This window comes from Mus caroli, chromosome 19 (assembly GCF_900094665.2).
Source record: "Mus caroli chromosome 19, CAROLI_EIJ_v1.1, whole genome shotgun sequence".
Classification (NCBI taxonomy): domain Eukaryota; kingdom Metazoa; phylum Chordata; class Mammalia; order Rodentia; family Muridae; genus Mus; species Mus caroli.
This window is the reverse complement of record NC_034588.1, coordinates 21,407,750-21,427,376: the sequence shown is the minus strand read 5'-3', so window position 1 is coordinate 21,427,376 and position 19,627 is coordinate 21,407,750. Positions and strand designations below refer to the sequence as shown.

The following is a 19,627-nucleotide window of genomic DNA, read 5'->3' as shown; positions in this document are numbered from 1 at the left end:
AAAAAAAAAAAAAGAACTAAATGAAAATATAAATGAAAGGTGAGTGGATGAGAAAAGCTAGGCCTGGTGTCTCTCACAGCTGTGACGTCAACAATCCTGAGGCTGGGGCAAGCCGCAGTGCTGCTGTGTGCGTTTGAAGCCTCCCAGAACTACCTAGCGAGACCCTGCCTCAAGACCCAGGAATGAATGGTAAAGGTAGATTGTTGGTACTAACGGGAAGTGACTCGGAGAATCAAGGTGGCTGACGGAGCAGGACTGTTGTGAACCCTAGTGCTTGCATCTCACCCACACTCCATGTTGTTAGCTGGTTACTTCTGCTAAAAGGCCTTTTTTTTTTTTTCGGTTTGTATGTATTTATTATGACTGTGTAGTTGGTGACATTGTCTGGTGGGATTTTCCCCCTGCAGCTCTCTAGACGAGACAGCGTATGAAAGACTGGCTGAAGAGACCCTGGACTCCCTGGCAGAGTTCTTTGAAGACCTTGCAGACAAGCCCTATACCCTGGAGGACTACGATGTCTCTTTTGGGGTACCTCTTGGCTCTGTTGCTCTCTGTCTTCTCCTTAATAACTGTAACTTAGGCTGGAGTGCTTGCCTGGCATACACAGAACCTTGGGTTCAATTCCCCAGCACCACACACAGGTTTAGTAGCACATCCCTGTAGTCCTAGTTAACTCCGGAAGCAGAGGCAGGAGGATTAGAAATTCAAGGCCATCTCCAGCAACATTGCAAGGTTGAAGGGAGCCCAGGCTATAGTCCTGGGCGAGGATCTGGATTTGCAGATCTTCCCTGTGTGTGGCTGAGACTTCGGAACTGGATGAAGCATTAGCCCAGTCGCTGGAAGCGAGGGAAGTTTACATGCTGGCCACCAGGTGGCAGGCTAAGCAAGGATCTGCTTAGGCTTTTACCATGGGAGAAATTTGTGTCCCCTCCTCGTTTTCTTACCCGTTCCCCTCCTCCACACCCCCAATCCAGGCAGAGGTTAATCCTCTTGAGAGCAATTCATTAATACCAGGAAATGTCATGAAGTGTGCATTTTGGAGTGAGTCATAGGGCTATGTAGGGCAGATGGCTATCAAAAAGGGGGGGGGGGATAAAAAGTACTTTCAGATTCATTCTTTTTATTCCTTAGTACGTGACATGTATGTGAAGGTACCTGGTTTAACATGACATCTCCCGTATGTCTGTTTCTACTTCTACGGGTGACCAAGAGGCAGCTGTCTTTGCAGTTTTAGTTCCTGCAGGGCAGGGCTGGCTAATCCTTACTGGGCCTAAGCCTGGCCAGCTAGGATTGGTTCTGCTCTGATTGGTTGGTGCGAGGGTCTCCTCTGATTGGTCACCGTTCCTTAGCAATGGCTTAGTAGTTTGTTTCTCTCTCTTGTGGTTTGATCTGTGTTGAAGGCCAGGTTCCCAACCGAGAGGTGACTGGGTCATGAGGTCCCTGACCTAACTGAAGCATTGATCCAAGGCTGGAGTCGGCACTCTGTGGACCACAGGGGAACAGTGGAGAGTATGGCAGGAGCTGGGAGCTGTGGGAGGTTGGAAGAAGTAGGTCATCGGTGAAATGTCTTCAAAGATGTTCCTTATCGGTGGCCTCTTTCCCCTCTTTGCTTCCTGGCTGCCACGAGGAACAGTTTCCCACCATACCCTCCTGCCGCTGTGTGCCATGCCTCAACCCTGAAACAACACAGCCAGCCACCCACGGACTGTGTCAGTCTTCCCTTATGTTTTCTCAAATATTTGTCACAGCAAGGAAAGTCTGCATTAACACAGTCCCTTCCCCTGATCTTAAATATACCCACACTCCCAAAATGGACTCACATTGGCTAAAGAACGACAGTGGGAAGCTGAAAAACCTTCCCTGTGTAATCTGCTTGCAGACAGTTCTAAATGCCTTAATGCCCCTGGTAAGCCAGCATAGCAGCTGGCTTATTCTCCCCTGCCTCTGTCATTTGGGTTGGCTGGAAGTCCTGGGGGAAGAGTCTAATCACTGTAGCCTGGCTGATAGCAGGCACTGAGCTCCATAGTCTCCACCTTAGCAACCTTACCCTTCACTTCAGCAGATAGTACCATAGGGTGCGTTTAGTCACTGTCTGTCCATTGGTTCATCCATCCACAAATATAATATCATTCCCATGTTTGGGCTGAAGCATGTAAGATACTGACTGAGTCTGAGATTGAGATTGCCTTGTTCTTGGGGACTCAAAATGGTGGAAATGAGTGGGTGGGTGGGGGAACAGCAGGCCTCCTGACATACTAGTCGATGCAGAGGTAGTTCAAAGCAGGAGATAGTCTGCAAGGACTCTGCCAAATGGAGAGCCCCAGATAGCCTTCCCAGAGCCACCTACACAGTCCTGAAACAAGAGGGGACTTCAGGGAGGATGCTGGAAGACAGCCTAAGTACTGCAAGTCAGGTCTCCCATGGGTGGCTTTCTGCTTGGCTATTTTTGGTTTGGGAACACACAACTGTTTAATTAATATCCACTCCTGGATCTCTCCAAAGACTGGGGATCAGAGAGTAAATTGGGAATGCAGTGGTTAGGAGAGCTGTCCCTGGTGTGGTCACCTAGCTGTAGAAGGTGACAGGTACAGGTGTGGAGCCCTTGAGGAGGCCAGACAGATGTTGGGAGCCAAGCCAGAGTGATGCAACTTGTGCAGGCCCAGGCTGGTTAGGAAGGAGAGCAGACCTGGAAGTCACATCTGCAGAGTTAGTCCTTGGCATTCATTTGCGCTGGACCTTCAGGCCTCGTCACGGGTGGAACACCCAGGGGGACATTTATTGCCTGGGTAAGTCAGAGGTGACTGATTTCACTGAGTGTTAGCCTATAGCTAGAAGCAGAAAACTGGAGAGTTGGTTAGAGAGCCATGTGTTCAGGAGAAGTTAACATTGAATGTGTATACAGGGTTTCAGTTTTTACAATGTGGGGATATTTCTGAATGGCTCTAGAGTAACAATATGAATGGACTCAATACTACTCCACTGTGTAACTTAGTTACAGGCAAATTTAATGTTTTTTTTTCCCCAAAGATAAAAGAGAGAAAATATATAAACTAGCAGCCGAGAATGAAGGTTCCGGAGGGGGGAGGGGTTGCCTACAAGAAAAACTGCTTTTGAGCCCAAACTGCCCTGCTTTTCAGCGACTCTACTGGTTGCTGATATTTTGCTTTGTTTTTTGCCACCATGAACCTCTTTGGTAAAACTGAGCTAGTGAGTCCTACCTCCACACTGTGGTCTAGTTGAAAACAGTTCCCTCGTCCAGACACAGATCCAGGCATACACTGGGCTCTAAGTCAGAGGTTCTCAACCTGTGGGTTATAAACCCTTTGGCAAACCTCTATCTCCAAAAATACCTTATGATTCCTAACAGTAGAAAAATTACAGTTATGAAGGAGTAACAAAAAGTGTTATGATTGAAGGTCACCACATTAGGAACTGTGTTGTACTAGAAAGGTTTCTAACCCCTGGTCTAAATAAAGAGAGATTAGTCTGTCTGCTGAGGGTCTGGCTGGGTTTGTTCTGCCTGAATGCCCACATCTCCATCAGGAACTTTTGTGGGGTTGGTTTGTGTAGCTTGTTTGTTGTTGTTGTTGTTGTTGTTGTCTTGTTTCATTTTTTTGATAGGGTTTCACGTTGCCCAGGCTGGTCTCAACTAGGATGTAGCCAAGGATGGCCTTGAGTTTCTGATCTTCGACCACCTGAGCCCTGGGATTATGAAGCCTGACCCCTGTGGGGAGGGAACCCAGAGCCTTGTGTGTCATAGGCAAGGATTCTCCCAGGGGAGCCTCAGCATCGGACCTATTTCTTCCTTTGTTGTTTTGTTTGAATCAGGAAAAAAGCTATTATTTAAAAGAAGAAGAAAAAGAGAGATGGGCAGGCAGAAAGAAGTTAGGCAGAGTGACACATGCCTGGCCCTTGGCAAACAGAAGCACAAATATTACAAGTTTGTTACCTTCCCGAACTACCTAATGAAACTGTCTCAGAGAGAGAGACAGAGAGAGATCAGTATTGTCCCCTCCTGTGTCTGTTGGTTACATTATTATCCATCCCAGCCTCTAGCTTATATAAATGGCTGGCTGTGTTTGTAAGAGTGTGCTGCTGTGAGAATCATTCCGAGTCTTCTGGTTGGATGAACCCGCTGCAGAGTGCAGAGAAAAGCCTCGGTGCATCTGAGCAACAAGAGGCTCCCACCTGCTTTCCAGAAGCAATACCCGGCCCCTTTAGAGTGTGCTTAGTGCCTAGCCTTTGTTTCATATTCTGCCTTCAAAGGAGACTAAAGCCCTCAGAGTGAAGGGCTCCTTTGTGGGGTGCTTTCAAATTTAAATGTTCGTTTATTGGGTGAAAATGGACTGGCCAGTCTTTTAAGAGTGCAAGGCTTTTTAGAGGGAACTAAAGCAGTATGGAATCTGGAGCACTTGCTGGATGCCTGGGAAGGGTCTGGAACTAACACAGGTAGGCCTGGGCCGCTCTGTCCGCTCTTTTCTTTTTGGTTTTTTGGTTTTTTTGAGACAGGGTTTCTCTGTGTAGCCCTGGCTGTCCTGGAACTCACTCTGTAGCCCAGGCTGGCCTCGAACTCAGAAATCCGCCTGCCTCTGCCTCCCGAGTGCTGGGATTAAAGGCGTGTGGCACCCTGCCCATCCTCCATCCCCTCTTTTAAGACAAACAAGAAAGGGCATTGATGACTTTCCTCTCCTTTTCTGTTTTGTGTTCTGTGGTGCAGCCTGCTGGCCTCAAACTCACCATCCCCCACCTTAGCCTCCCAAATCCCAACCTTACAGATTTTGCCACCACAATCACTTTCTTTCTGTGTTTTCATGATGGACTCAGGTCTGACACTTGGGCAGACACTGTTAGAGTTTAGTCTGCGTTTGTACGTGTTGAGGTTGGCTAGCGGTCCTGTTTACCATGGCTGAGATCTCAGGCAAGACTTAACTTGTCTTGGCGACCACACAGGCAGAGAGAAAGCGCTATGAGCTTCAGGCATTCATTGTATGCTATTATGATTCATCCACTCGTGGTGGCTGCAGAGATGGCTCCGTGGTTAAACGCTTGCTACTTTATCATGAGAGCCAGAGGCTGGATCCCAGCAACCATATCACATCAGGTGGCTTATAGATGCCTGTAACTCCAGCCCTGCAGCTGTCCTGTGTGTCTTCTGGCCTCCAAGGGCATTCATGCACATACACTTGAACAGAAACACGTGCATAAATAAAAGTAAAACAAACCTCTGAGCCCCCCACACCCCCTCTGACCCTAAGAGTAACGCTCTTACCATACAAGCTCCTGTTTTTGAACACGAAAGTTTGGTTTGGGTGCCAAGAATTGAACATGGGGCTTCCCAAAGCCAGAACACACTGCCAGTGGGCTGTATACCCAGCCCCCTTTTCTTAATGGTGTCTGTTATATCCTTGGATACATGAAAGGCATTGGAGATATGAACATGTATATGAACATGAACGTGTGTGTGTGTGTGTGTGTGTTTGTGTATCCAAACATAGGAGCTTGTATAGTAAAAACGTTACTCTCAGGGTCAGAATGGGTCAGAAATGTATTTTATTTTTATTTATGTTTATATATTTGTGTGTGTGTGTGTGTGTGTGTATCACAGTACTAACTGATCTAATTTTTTCACACTTTCTGCCACCTGACCCCCTAGGATGGCGTGCTCACCATTAAGCTGGGCGGGGATCTAGGGACCTACGTGATCAACAAGCAGACCCCAAACAAGCAAATCTGGTTGTCTTCTCCTTCCAGGTATGTTCAGAAGTCAAAATCCGTAAGGGGTAAACTCATCTGGAACGCAGTGTTGGGGACCGTTTGAGAGGGAGTCAGTCACTGGCATTGTGGTGGCTTTACGGCTGTCTGCCTCGGCAGGAAGGCTGGCTTGTAGTTGAACCCTTCTCCTCATTGATACCTGGGTTGCTATGCTCAGGCATCAGGATGTTGACAAGACCTGAAGCAGAAGGAACTTTTCAGAAGCTGGCCCAGACTGGTTTTCTCCAGCATATCATTCCCCAGAAGAGAAAAACCACTGGCTTGCCTTTGCAAACGATACTTTTGCCAGACACAGTCTTAACATAGCTATAGTCTCAGCACTCAAGAAGTAGAGGCAATAATTCAAGGCCTGCCTTGGCTACATAGCCAGTTCAAAGGCTAGTCTGAGCTATCACGTAAGACCCTATCACAAAAGCAAATACAGGACAGCCAGGGATATCCATAAGCCACTTTTGTTAGGTACAGTGGCACATGCCTGCGATTAAAAAAAATAATAATTCATTCATTCATTCATTCATTCATTAAAAAGCTACTTTGAGGGGCTAGAGAGATGGCTCAGTGTTTAAGAGCACTGACTGCTCTAGAGATCCTGAGTTCAGTTCCCAGCAACTACTTAGTGGCTCACAACCATGTCTGATGGGATCCGATGCCCTCTTCTGGTCTGTCTGAAGAGAGCGACAGTGTTCTCACATACATACAATAAATAAATAGATCTTTTTTAAAAAAAAAGCTACTTTGAAGGCTGAGGGCGTATCTCTGTGGTAGAGTGCTTATCCAGTAATCTATAAGCCCTGGATTCAGTTCCCAAAATGGAAAGGTAGGAAGGAGAAAGAGGGAGGAATTTTTTATATTGTAGTATCTGAGAAAACTTGCACTTTGTCCTCAAAGTAAGTTAAACTTTAACTCCTGGCCTACTTTGAAGGTCTCTGTAATTCTGCTGGCAGAGTTGGGCTCTGACTCTGTCACAACGGGATGGTGATTTTTATCAGCAGCCCTAGGGCCCCCAGCCTCATGCCTGCCTGCCCCGTGGCAATGCCTGCAGTTGGAGGAACAGCAGGATGCACTGCAGTCAGACCCTGTCTCAGAACTAAGGACTTACTGACAAGTATACAGTGTTCCTCAGTGGTCTGGGAACAGCCGAGAGAGGCCCACAGGGAGCCTTCACACTAACCTCGCTGAGGCTCAACAGCAGTACTGAAGGAGACATTTTGAAGGAACCGTAGGAAATCTCAGCTAGAATCAGTGTGGAATTCTTTGGAAGCCTAATGGTATTGTCAGTTTTTAAAAGGTGCCAAGGTGTGGCTCAGTGGCAAAGAACTTGCCTAGCATGTGAGAGAAGGCCCTGGGTTGGAATCCCACCACAACAAACACACAGCAAATGAAATGGTTACCACACAGGCTGGAGAGATGGCTTAAGAGCCCTTCTGCTCCAGCACGAGGGCTAGAGTTCAAATCCTGGCATCCGTGTCAGGGTAATTAGTCACTTACAAGAAACTCCAAGCAAACTCTTTTTAAACCCGTAATTGGAGCTGGAGAGATGGCTCAGTGGTTAAGGGCACTTACCAACTCCTCTTCCAGAGGACCCAGGTTCAATTCCCAGCAGCCACATAGCAGCTCACAACTGTCTGTAATTCCAGTTCCAGGAGATCTGATGCCCTCACACAGATAAATATGCAAACAAAACACCGATGCATATAAAACAAATACATTTAAAACCTGTAATTTTAGGTGCTAGAGAGAGGTGGCTCAGTGGTTAAGAGCACTGACTGCACTTCCAAAGGTCCTGAGGTCAATCCCCAGCAACCACATGGTGGCCCACGACCATCTATAAAGGGATCTGATGCCCTCCTCTGGTCTGCAGGTGTACATGCAGACAGAGCACTCATATATCAAAACAAAATAAAAACAGTTCATTTAAAAACCAGATTATCTGTTTTTAAAACTAATTTATATGAGAGGCTTGGGGGGGGGGGCATCTCATAAGTAACCCCCTTCATCACAATTATGTTCATAAAGGGGGGCGGGTGCTTATTTTATTTATATGTCCGTGGGTGTGGATATGGATATGGTTGAGTGTCCATACCTACAGTAGCCAGAAGAGGGAGTCAGATCTTCTGGAGCTATAGTCACAAGCAGTTGTAAGCAGCCCAGGGTAGTGGAAGACATCAAACCAGTCCTGCAGAAGAGCAGCAAGCATCCTTAACCACTGAGCCCTCTCTCCATCACCCCGGAAATAATATCATATTTATCCAGACTGTCTTTCACAGGGCCATGATTATAATTTCTTAGAAGAAAACCTTTGAGTCCTGTGGAGACAGAATTTCCTGGCCTCCTTGCCATAGAATGTGGGGGGACACCTGGGCCCCAGAATCTGGGCGCAGAACCCTGGACAATGTGGAGGGGTCTTGAGTTGTTCCAACTCTACCTGGTTACCTGATAGCAGGGCTGTGGTGCAGGATCAAAGAACATTCTTTGGTTTCTCCTGGTTTTGTTTTGCTTTAATGTGACCGGGGTACTTTGTGTTCAGAGAGGTTTCTGCTCTTGTAACGGAAGCCCTGCCTGTCTATTTGCCCTTTTCTCTGTATGTCCAGCATTTGATTAGCAGTATTAAAAGCCCTCGTGTATTTATACCTACACAAGATACTTCCCATCTCTTCCCTCTACCCTGCCTCCCCACCTCACCTCAGTCTCCTCTTGGTTTTTGTGATGTTGGAGATCTAACAATGCAGTCACCACGCTGGGACCGCTCAAGCACTGTGCTGCTAAGCTGTGTCCCCATTCTTCTAGTGTGGGGTTCTTCGAAAGTTTTCTGGAGTGTTCTCAGTGGTGAACTCTCAGGGTTCTCTGCTACCATCATTGTCCACTGTTCTCCAGACCACGAGGAGCTAGAACGTGAGGCAAGGGTCTTATACATCTGGAATAACAAATCATGGCAAACACCAGCTACCGATTGGTCCACAATACTGTGTAAAACTCAGCTTCACATTGCTACCCCTGAATGCCTGAGACAAGTTACTGATGAAGGGGAAAGGTTTCTTTATCTCATGGTTTTCAAGGTTCAGGGTCCAAGACTGAGGGATGCAAGAGACGGCTAGTTTAGCCTCTTATACAATGGTGTACCCTGATGGGAGAATGTGTAGGGACAATGTCCCATCTTAGGATGGGAAGCAGAGAAAGATCAGACAGGTCCCCCATTTCCTTTTGTGGACACATCGCAGTGATCCCAGGAAGTCACTCCTCTTAAAGGTAGCAAAAGGAGGTAGTATAAAACCACATCCCAAATACTTTCTCCTCTCACCTGAAGAGTGGGGTAGATGCAGCAACAGATAAGGAAGGTATGTGGGGACACACTGATAGAGCTCTCAATTTCACAGGTTTAATTTTCAATAAAGAAAACTACTTTTAGGGGCTGGGGAGATGTCTCAGCAGGTAAGAGCACCCAACTGCTCTTCCGAAGGTCCTGAGTTCAAATCCCAGCAACCACATGGTGGCTCACAACCATCCGTAACAAGATCTGACTCCCTCTTCTGGTGTGTCTGAAGACAGCTACAGTGTACTTACATATAATAAATAAATAAATCTTTAAAAAAAAAAAAGAAAAGTACTTTTAGCTAGACATTATGGAGCAAGCCAGTAATCCCAACACTTGAGCGATAAAGGCAAGAAAATCAAGAGTTCAGGGTTATCCTTGGCTATAGAAGGAATTGGAGTCTAGCTGAGGCTATGGGAGACCCTGTCCAAAGAAGGAAGTTTTGTTTCATTGGTTTTTTTGAGGCAGGGTCTTAAGTTGTGTGCTGGCTGGTTTTGTGTGTCAACTTGACACAGGCTGGAGTTATCACAGAGAAAGGAGCTTCAGTTGAGGAAATGCCTCCATGAGATCCAACTGTAAGGCATTTTCTCAATCAGTGATCAAAGGGGAAGGGCCTAGCCCATTGTGGGTGGTGCCATCCCTGGGCTGGTAGTCTTTCTATAAGAGAGCAAGCTGAGCAGGCCAGGGGAAGCAAGCCAGTAAGTAACATCCCTCCTTCCATGGCCTCTGCATCAGCTCCTGCTTTCTGACCTGCTTGACTTCCATTGGTGATGAACAGCAATGTGGAAATGTAAGCTGAATAAACCCTTTCCTCCCCAGCTTGCTTCTTGGTCATGATGTGTGTGCAGGAATAAAAACCCTGACTAAGACACCTTAGATCCCTGGCTGGCTTGGAATTTGCTGGATAGACCAAGCCAGCTTCTGTCCACTAATCGCTGGAATTAAAGGCCTGCACCACCATGCCCAACAAAGTTTTTAATAATAGCACAGGTGGTAGCCAAGGCTGGGAGAGGCAAGGTAGCTGATTGGTAGGTATTAGGGCTTCTTTCAGGGTAATAGGGGTGTTTCGGATGTAGACAGAGTTAGTGGCGACACAGTAGTGTAGGTTGGGCATTGATCAGCACATCCATGGTACAAAATTAGCATCACTTCCCAAACCTGGCTGTAAAATAGCATCTGTCCTAGGGAAAAAAAGCGATGGAATGAATGTGCTGCAGAGAGTTTCACGGGGGTGGGGCTGTGGCATGTTCCAGAGGACAGACTGCACAGTCGCCCTCAGGAAGGTGCTGAGGAAAGCAAAGGCTCGCCTCACTGCATGTCACGCAAAGCCGCACTTGGTCTCTGGGTGCCCGCAGCTCTGGATTCCGTTAGCTCTTCACTGAAAGGAAGAGGCATTTGTTTGGTTCACGGTGTCAGAGACTTTAGTTGCCGTTGCCTTTGGGCCTGCAGTGAGACAGACCATGGCCAGGGAGATTTGGTGGAGGGAAACAGGACGGACTCCCCATCGCCCATCCAAGGCACACTGCCGGTGACCTAACACACCACATCTAGGCCTTACCAGATCAAGTTCCCACCCTCTGTAGTAGAGTCATGAGCTAGACCGTGAGCTTTTAACCACAGCTGCGTGGGACTTTTAAGATTCAGTCCAGCCAAATGTGGTTGCTGATAATCCCGGCACGTAGGCTGAAACAGAAGGTGGCTACAAATTGAAGGGTAGCCTTGGCTACACAAGTGAGGTCCAGGCTACCTGTCCGGGGATACAGATAGGAATCTATCTTCAAAGACAGATAGATAAGCTGGGCAGTGGTGGCCATACGCTTTTAGTTCCAGCACTCAAGAGGCAGAGACAGGTGGAACTCTGAGTTCAAGACGGCCTAGTCTACAGATACAGTTCTAAGATAGCCAGAGCTACACAGGGAAATCCTATCTTGAAAAACAACACAAAAGTAGATAGATAGATAAATAGATAGATGGATGGATGGATAGATAGACAGATGCATGCATACACACACACACACACACACACACACACACACTCACAGATTGATTTAGTCCAAACACAGTGGCTCTCCTGAAGAGGATCCTCACTAACTTACCATGAATTTGTTTTGTCTCGCAGCGGCCCCAAGCGCTATGACTGGACCGGGAAGAACTGGGTGTACTCTCATGACGGAGTGTCTCTGCATGAGCTGCTGGCCAGGGAGCTGACTAAAGCTTTAAACACCAAACTGGACCTGTCTTCATTGGCCTACTCTGGAAAAGGCACTTGACTGCTAGCCAGATTCCAAGACATTAAACACTGTCAGGTGAAGACCCCAGCTGCCTCCTGTAGCTGAGTGTCTGCCTTCCCATACCTGCTCCTGAAGATAGTCACACTGTGTGTGACAGCTCTGTGAAAAAAGTGTGTTCCCTCCCACCCTGTCCCCGGACCTGGCTCTTCATTTCTACAGAGAATTGTTAGGATTATGTTGTTTCCTCCCCAACATGAGACCTCTGGTCTCTTAGAAAGTCTTATATGCCGGGCAGTGGTGGCGCACGCCTTTACTCCCAGCACTCGGGAGGCAGAGGCAGGCGGATTTCCGAGTTCGAGGCCAGCCTGGTCTACAGAGTGAGTTCCAGGACAGCCAGGATGGCACAGAGAAACCCTGTCTCAAAAAAAAAAAAAAAAAGAATGTCTTACACCTTGAGTGCGTCCATGACATAACAGCTTCAAAATGTCTTACACTGTGTGTGCTAATAACCTACACCATGTGTGCTAATAACCTCCTGAAAAGGAAAAAGGCTCAGAGGGAGACATGAGTCGTTCCCACTCTTCCATTGTCTCTGAAAAGATACTCTAAGAAGTAGCTTCTAAATGTCCCCAAGACTCCAAGCATGTACACTTCTGAGTCCTGAGCAGCGAAGAGTTAAAAGAAATCATCTTAAAATGCCCTTTCATGCTTTGTTAACTACACTCGGTACCCAGGACGACCTGATGCTATTACCTCTGTGCCTTCGTAGTCGGGGTCATTTACACAGTCGGCAGCTACGACATGGACCTGAGATGTCTGAAATTTTTGAAAATTGAGCTGGGCACGGTGGGACATGCCTTTAATCCCAGCAATCAGGTGGCAGAGGCATGCAGATATCTCTGTGAGTTTGAGGCCAGCCTGGTCTATAAATCATGTTTACATTCCAGGAGGGCCCGGCCAATTATACAGAGAAACCCTTTCTAAGGAAAATACAAAGAAAAATTGAGCTGGAGAGATCACTTAGTCCACACAAGCATGAAGACTCAAATTTGATCCTAGGCGTCCACGTTTAAAGCCCAGGCATGTTCTCCACTCGGGGAGTGAAGATGAGGGGCTTGCAGCCTCACCAGTAAGCCTGGGGTCTCTGAGAAACACTATTTCAAAGAAGGAAACTTGCCTGGCTTCAGTTGACCTGTCCTACACATGTGTGCACATGCACCAATGTAAACATAAACATGCACAGAAATTCACACATGTTAAATAAATGCAGAAATAGCTACAGGCAAGGAGGACAGACAAAAATCCCTACCATAAACCAAAGAACTAAACAGTGTCATGGAGCTGAGGTCTCGGTTATCCATGAGAGAGATGTCTGTACTGGTACAGAGAGCCCTGGCCCTTCATTTCCAATCTATTCAGGGAGAGGGTAGAATATAGTTGATACCTGACATCCAGTGGAGTGGACCTATCAGGCCATCCACAAAGCTCTCCTTGTTCCCACTGGGTAGGTGGAAGAAATGGTATTGTTCTTGCTACTGCTCTGTTAGAATTTCAGATAAATTCCTAGGGAGCTAGCAGCTGCCCCTTGCTCTCTCTGCTGAATCTGGAGCACCATTGCCCTGCCTCAAGTGTGACAGGCTGCGCTTTGTACTGGAAGCAACACAGCTCCAGAACACCCACACAGAGCAACTCTAAACTCTAAACTCGGGTTCGGTTAGTTTCTAACCGAAGGAAAATTGAGAGCAGGGACTCTAGCCCAGTGTGAAGGCTTGCCTAGCATGCAGAAGGGCCCTAAAGTTCCATCCTCACGCTACAAAGGGCTGAGAGATTTGTCAGTGGCAACTCTTATGCAAATGCCCAGCAGAGGCTATGCAGGGTGAACTGAACACATTACATCATAGACAAAACAATGGAACAGTGTAAACAGGCTAAGTGACTATTTAAGATATTTCCTTCTTCACAATTTTTTTTTTAGTCTGGTGGAAATTTTTGAGTGGTGTAAGCCAGTGCTAGAGAGATAATAAATAGGACCATGTGTGGACATGCCTACGGGTGTCCCTTTGTCTTCTTATGAAAGACACATACACACCCCCCACCCCCGCTTGAAACAGGACCTTTATCCATTTGACACTTATCAGACCTTCAGAATGTGCACAGGGCGCCTTCTGAATGTGTCTGGAAGTTAGGGAGGCAGATGTTATGGGCTCCTCCTGGACCAGTTTTTGGACTTCTTAACTTTCACTTTACGTATTTCTCTGACTGGGTTTCAAGGCAGCTGCGATCACACTTAAGGGAGGGTATGAACGCCCTGTTGTGTGAGTCAAGTCATTCTGAACTCCAGGCACGGGGCTGCTCTTCTGTAGTCCTAGCACTTTGAACTCCAAGGCTCAAAGGTAACAGAAGTATGGAAGTTTGGACTTGAGATTTTGTTTGGTCATTGTTTTTGTGACATTGATATGTAGCCCAGACTGACTTGGAATTTAAAATAAGTCTCCTGCCTTTGTCTCAAAGTGCTAGGACTACAGGTGTGCCACCATGCCTGATAAGAGTTAAAATTGTGATATACAACTGCCCCAGTTTTCCGATGCACAGTTCAAGATACCGATATCCAAAGATGACAGTAACTGTGATGGGGTATAAATGGTGCCACCCACCAAGAACTGCTCAGACTACACTGCAGAGACAGGAGCATCGAAAATTCAAGCCTGAGCCATATAACAAGACCCTGTCTGTCTCATATCCTAGCCAGGCACAAATCTTTAATCCCAGCACTCAGAGGCAGAGGCAGGATGATCTCGAGTTTGAAGTCAGCCTTGTCTAAGTAGTGAGTTCTAGGCCAGCCACACAAAAGATAAACTCATATTCTGGAAGCAAGCTGAAAATAAACCCCACACCATGAGCCACAACACAAGCCTAAGACCCGGGAGTGTTTCCTCAGTCCATAGTCTAGTCACCACAGGCAGCATTGTAGCTACATTGCTACATGTTCAGTCTATAAACACTAGAAAGCTATTTTGTTATTATTCTAGATTTGTTTTCTGGGGTGCTAGGGATTGGACTCAGGGCCTTAGCATGCTCACTGAATGTTTTGTCATTGACCTATGTTCCTAGCTTCTGTGTGTGTGTGTGTGTGTGTGTGTGTGACATGCATGTGCACTTGTGTTAGAGCTAAGTCTAATAAGTTTGATGTTTTCATTAAATAGTCAGTTTGTAATATGCCTTCTCACATTGTACCTGCCCCAATTTAAACCCAGTAACCACCTCTAAAGAAAAAACAGTGTCTGTAAGGGTGAACTTTGTGGGGATCCAGGGTTGCCAAGGTAACTCACTACCTTCCATCCTGTAAGGCCAAAGCAACAGGAAATCGTATCCCGTTGAATTCTTGGCACAGGCTTATCTATTACAAACTGAAGCGGCTGTGTGCCACACAGAGAGGAAGACGGCCCAAAGCTCTGAAGCTTCTTATACATATAGACGGCTTTTTGACTGGAGATTAAGTTCCGTTGGTAGAGTACTCTTGCCTAATGTGGACAAAGTCCTGAGTTCAACTCCCCAGCACTACATAAGTGGCCTGGTTGCCCATGCCTGGAATCCCATCCCTTGTGGGGGTTACGGCAGGAAAATCAGAAATTTAACAATATAGCAAGTTGAAGGTCATCTTGGAATATGAACATGAGAGCCTGTCTCCCACTGTTCAAAAGAACTTTGACTGTGTGTGCATGAGACATTCCTTGGAGGGACTGGAGAGATGGCAATGTTGGTAAAGTGGCTTCCACAAAAGCTTGAGGACCTAAGCTCAGACTCCTAGCACTTGGTTGCTAGGGCATGGCACACCCTTGTCACCTCAGAGCAGATGTCATCATGAGACCTGTAACTCTGGAGTTCCCTGGCCATGAGCCACAGATTCAGAAAGACACCCATCATTCTGTCAGGAGCCTCTCACCTCCACACGTGCACACATAAATAAGTGCCATGTATCCTTGGCTTGTGTAGTAGAACCAGTCTAAACTTATCCCCAACTACCTTACAAATATATAAGACTTAGACTATGGTTATTTGGCTTTGACAATTAGGGGAGTAACCCCTAATCCACTCTTCTAACTGCTGGTCTGACTACCTCGACATCAGTGCACATCAGATAACTTGTTTCTCCTGGCCCCAGTGCTCATGGTCCATCTCCCTTCATGGCAGCTTCCTCCTCTCTTTGTTGTCCTTCAGGCTCCTGGTCTCTCCTCGCTCCTCTGTCTTCCCCAACCCCAACCAAGTCACTCAAAACCTACCTACCTCCAATCCCTCCAGCAATTGCCTGCAGCCAATTTTATTTAACCAATGGTTTTTTGTTTGTTTGTTTTTGTTGTTGTTTTTTGGGGACAGGGTTTCTCTGTGTAGCCCTGGCTGTCCTGGAACTCACTTTGTAGACCAGGCTGGCCTTGAATAACCAATGGTTTTAAATCAAGGAACAAGGTTTGCACAACAAAATCCTGTAAAGGAGAGAATTCACTCCTACCCTAGACCTTTGAGTACAGAATTTAGCATTATAATACATAGCAACAGACCAAACCTCAACAGGTTTGACTTAACTAGTGATGGTACTGGAGTAGACACTGAGGTCTTGATTAAGGGCATGGAATGTGTACAGGTACTTAGGTTATTGTTGATATTGTTTTTCTTCATTACCAGGAACTTAACTTAGGGTGTCACACATTCTAGGTAAACCTACCTCTGAGCTATACTTTCAGTCCAGACTCACTGTTAAGCCTGCATCTGCTAAAGACAAAATGTAAAACCCAATGTCCCATCTCCCCTGATCATGTTGATGAAGAAATAGAATGTACACGAATAGGTTTATTGAACTGTTTATTAGAATGTTGAGAAAAACACCCATACCCACTGGCGACATTGCCTCCCAAGGACTCCTTCCTATCTAAGAGAAGAGTCAGGCATAGGAGGCCACTGTAAGCACAGAACTTAGTTTACGCCAGGCCTGTGCAGACCACTGGAGTCTCTATGCTCTGCCTTGGCATTTGGAAGCCCACTTGATGTTGTTACTGTTTATCTCTTTCAAAAGAATGTGTTTGAAGCTGGACGGTGGTGATTCCTGCCTTTAATCCCAGCGCTTAGGAGACAGGCAGGCAGATCTCTGAGCTCCAGGCCACCCTGGTCTACAGAGTGAGTTTCAGGATAGCCAAGGCTACACAGAGAAACCCTGTCTTGAAAAAAAAAAAAAATTCATTTGTGAGACTGCAGAGATGGCTTGGAGGTTAAGGGTGCTTGGTGCTATGACAGAGGACCAGGGTCTTCAATTCCCAGCACCCGTGTATAGCAACTCTCAACTGCCTGTAACTTTAGCTCCAGGGGATCAGATGTCTTCTGGCATCTGCAAGTACCCCCATATATGTAGCAGTGTTGTGTGACAATTTTTTTTTAAGGAGATGCAACCCTAGATCTGGAACTCATGACAGACCAAAGTCCAAATACCGCCAAAGTCCAACTTGGTGAACCAATGGATTTTATTGGGGTTACTTACAGGAATATAGGGTTATTATGAGAACAGAAATGGCTCAAAGACCGTTGCATCACCAAGGCCCACTGTAGCATGGGTGACAGCTCACAAAAGCTGGGAAACCCAGACCATGCTGCAGAGCCTGCAGGCAGCTCTAAAGGTTAGAGAGTCCTTTCCAAGAGACTCCAGTCTCTTCCAGGAAGCTCAGCTGTTCCTCCCACGTAGCTCTCAGGGTCTTCTTTGCATCTTATCTGAGAGAGAGTCTCAGCTTTTATTGCTTACTCTGGCAAGGAGGAGCCTGGTGAATCTGGTCAGTTTGGGGAATTTCTTTTTTGTTTGTTTGTTTGTTTGTTTGTTTTTTTCGAGACAGGGTTTCTCTGTATAGCCCTGACTGTCCTGGAACTCACTCTGTAGACCAGGCTGGCCTCGAACTCAGAAATCCGCCTGCCTCTGCCTCCCAAGTGCTGGGATTAAAGGCGTGCGCCACCACGCCTGGTACGGGAACTTCTAGAAGCTATTCTGAGTTTTTTACCTTCCTGTTTAAGGGCCTTTCTTATATAGTGGAATGTTTTAATCTCAGAGGAAACTGTTATACAACAGGTATACATTCACATACACTATATGTGTGTGTGTGTGTGTGTATATATATATATATATATATATATATATATATATATGTATATATATATATATACTCATTAGACAGAGGCAGGTGGATCTCTTGAGCTTTGAAGCTAGCTTAGTCTATGTATCAAGTCAGAACAACCAAGGTTACATAGTATGACCCTGTCTCAAACAAACAAACAAAAAAGAACAGGTGGAAGAATGGCTCAGCAGTTCCTAGCACCACGTGATAACTCATAAACCTGTTACTCCAGTTCTTGCGATATGACACCCTCTTTTGGCACCAGGCATGAACAGCACACTGGTGTGTGCACACACATACATGCACACAAAAAAGCAAAACACTGATACACATAAACCTCTGAAAAGAAACATAGTATTTGTTACAGAATCACTTGACTCCATCTTGAGCTGAACATGGAATTTCTGTGTTCAAAAGGATTTTGTTCACGTATTTTTACAAATGTCAAAGTGTTCAAAATACCATATTTTATTTATTTATTTATTTATTTATTTATTTGCTTATTTATTTATTTATGATTAGAATTTGGCATATCTAGAAAAGGCTAGAGGAAGCCAGAACCATTCACTGTGTAAAACCAGGGAAGAAATCAACAATTCCAAATTCTTCATTAGGTCAGGGTCCTGAGTTGAGATCACATCTGCTACAGGTGTTTTAAGTCAGAACTGCTGTGTTTTGTAACTAAGGAGCCTAAACTTAGACTTGATTAGTGAAGACTTACAGGTGTGTATGAGTAACAGCATTCTAGCAGCCAATTGGCTGACTCTAGCATGTGTGCTATTTGGCTTGTGAAAATTTTATAAATATTTCTTAAATCCAGCCTCCTGGTTCTCGGAAATCAGTTGCCTTCATCTGATTCCAAGACCTGTTTGAACAAATAAACACCTTCTATTTCCCCTTACAAGATCGCACACTTAAGTGTCAGCTGCCTGTGGATAGATGCAGAGAAAGCAGGTCCTGCTGTGAGTTTAAAAACCAGCTGGTAAGGTGTGTCTTTGAGCTAAGAAAGGCCCACACCGCCACCCCCACAGAGCCCTTAAGTAACCATCGCCCAGCAGCTGCTAATGAGGGCCCTCTTTATTCATCAGCTTTCAAGACAGCTTTTCCCAGGGGCAGTTTGCTGATGGGAAAACACCTGTGGTAGAAGCCACCAGGAAACTGTAACCAACTCTGCCCAGGATCCTCACCCATTGAGCGTGCCTCTCCAGTGCTTTGGGGGTAAGTAAAACAGGGTTTCCCTTGGAGGACAGAGTCAGACACACAGTACCAGACCCAGTGACAGAAGTTCCAGGGTCCCCCACCAGCCAAGGGGGAACTGAGAAGCAGCCACTGAATTCCTTCCGGGAGAATTTGAAAGTCTCTGGATGACCTAAGCACTTTCCCTTCTCCCAACCCCCAGGGCCAGCTAAAGCGGCCAGACTTAAGACTAGAGCTCTATAACGCCAACGTCATTTGCTTAAATAAATCCTAAGAGGAAAGAGAGACCCTAAAACCTCTAAGATTAAAAAAACAAGTAAGCAGGGGGCTGGAGAGATGGCTCAGTGGTTAAGAGCACTGACTGCTCTTCCCAAGGTCCTGAGTTCAAATCCCAGCAACCACATGGTGGTTCACAACCATCTGTAATGAGATCAGATGCCATCTTCTGGTGTGTCTAAAAACAGCTGCAGTGTATTCATATAATAAATAAGTAAATCTTTAAAAAAAAAAAAAGCAAATAAGTTTAGATTTAGAATTATCGTTTGTTTTATAGCCCAGACTGAGTTTAAAACAATCCTCCTGTGTCTGCCTCCCAAATGCTTGGATTGCCGGTGAGCCACCATGCTTAGCAAGAGTTAACATTGTGATGCAGAACTGCCCAGACTTTGCATTGCACAATTCAGGATGCCAATTTTCAGACAGGACAGTAACTGTGATGATGCCACCAGGCCCTGCATAGGCCATCTAAAGTGTGTCCACCTCATCCTGCTAGACCTTGACTTGCCAGTTCACTCACAATCCATCAGGTTCCACAAAAACACCCTCCAGTCTGCCTCAGCCAGGAACTTGCTGATCAGGCACCCCTGTTAACCACCCTGAATGCTTAGGCTGGAGAAGGCTGGCTCCACCCTCTCCTTCCATTCTTGCACTACACAGACACATACATAGTGGAGAGATGGCTCAGCGGT

The 19,627-nt window shown here is 46.2% G+C and overlaps 1 protein-coding gene across 1 annotated transcript in view; it reads left to right on the top strand.

Annotated features, from left to right (window-relative positions):
• The window catches only part of Fxn (frataxin), a 17,700-nt gene extending 5,691 nt beyond the window's left edge, over positions 1-12,009 (top strand). The window contains exons 3-5 of the mRNA XM_021152091.2: positions 408-528; positions 5,654-5,751; positions 11,202-12,009. Of these exons, the coding sequence (XP_021007750.1) occupies positions 408-528; positions 5,654-5,751; positions 11,202-11,352 (370 nt within the window). The 3' untranslated portion in view covers positions 11,353-12,009. The remainder of the gene's footprint in view (positions 1-407; positions 529-5,653; positions 5,752-11,201) is intronic.
• Positions 12,010-19,627: the final 7,618 nt, after the last annotated feature.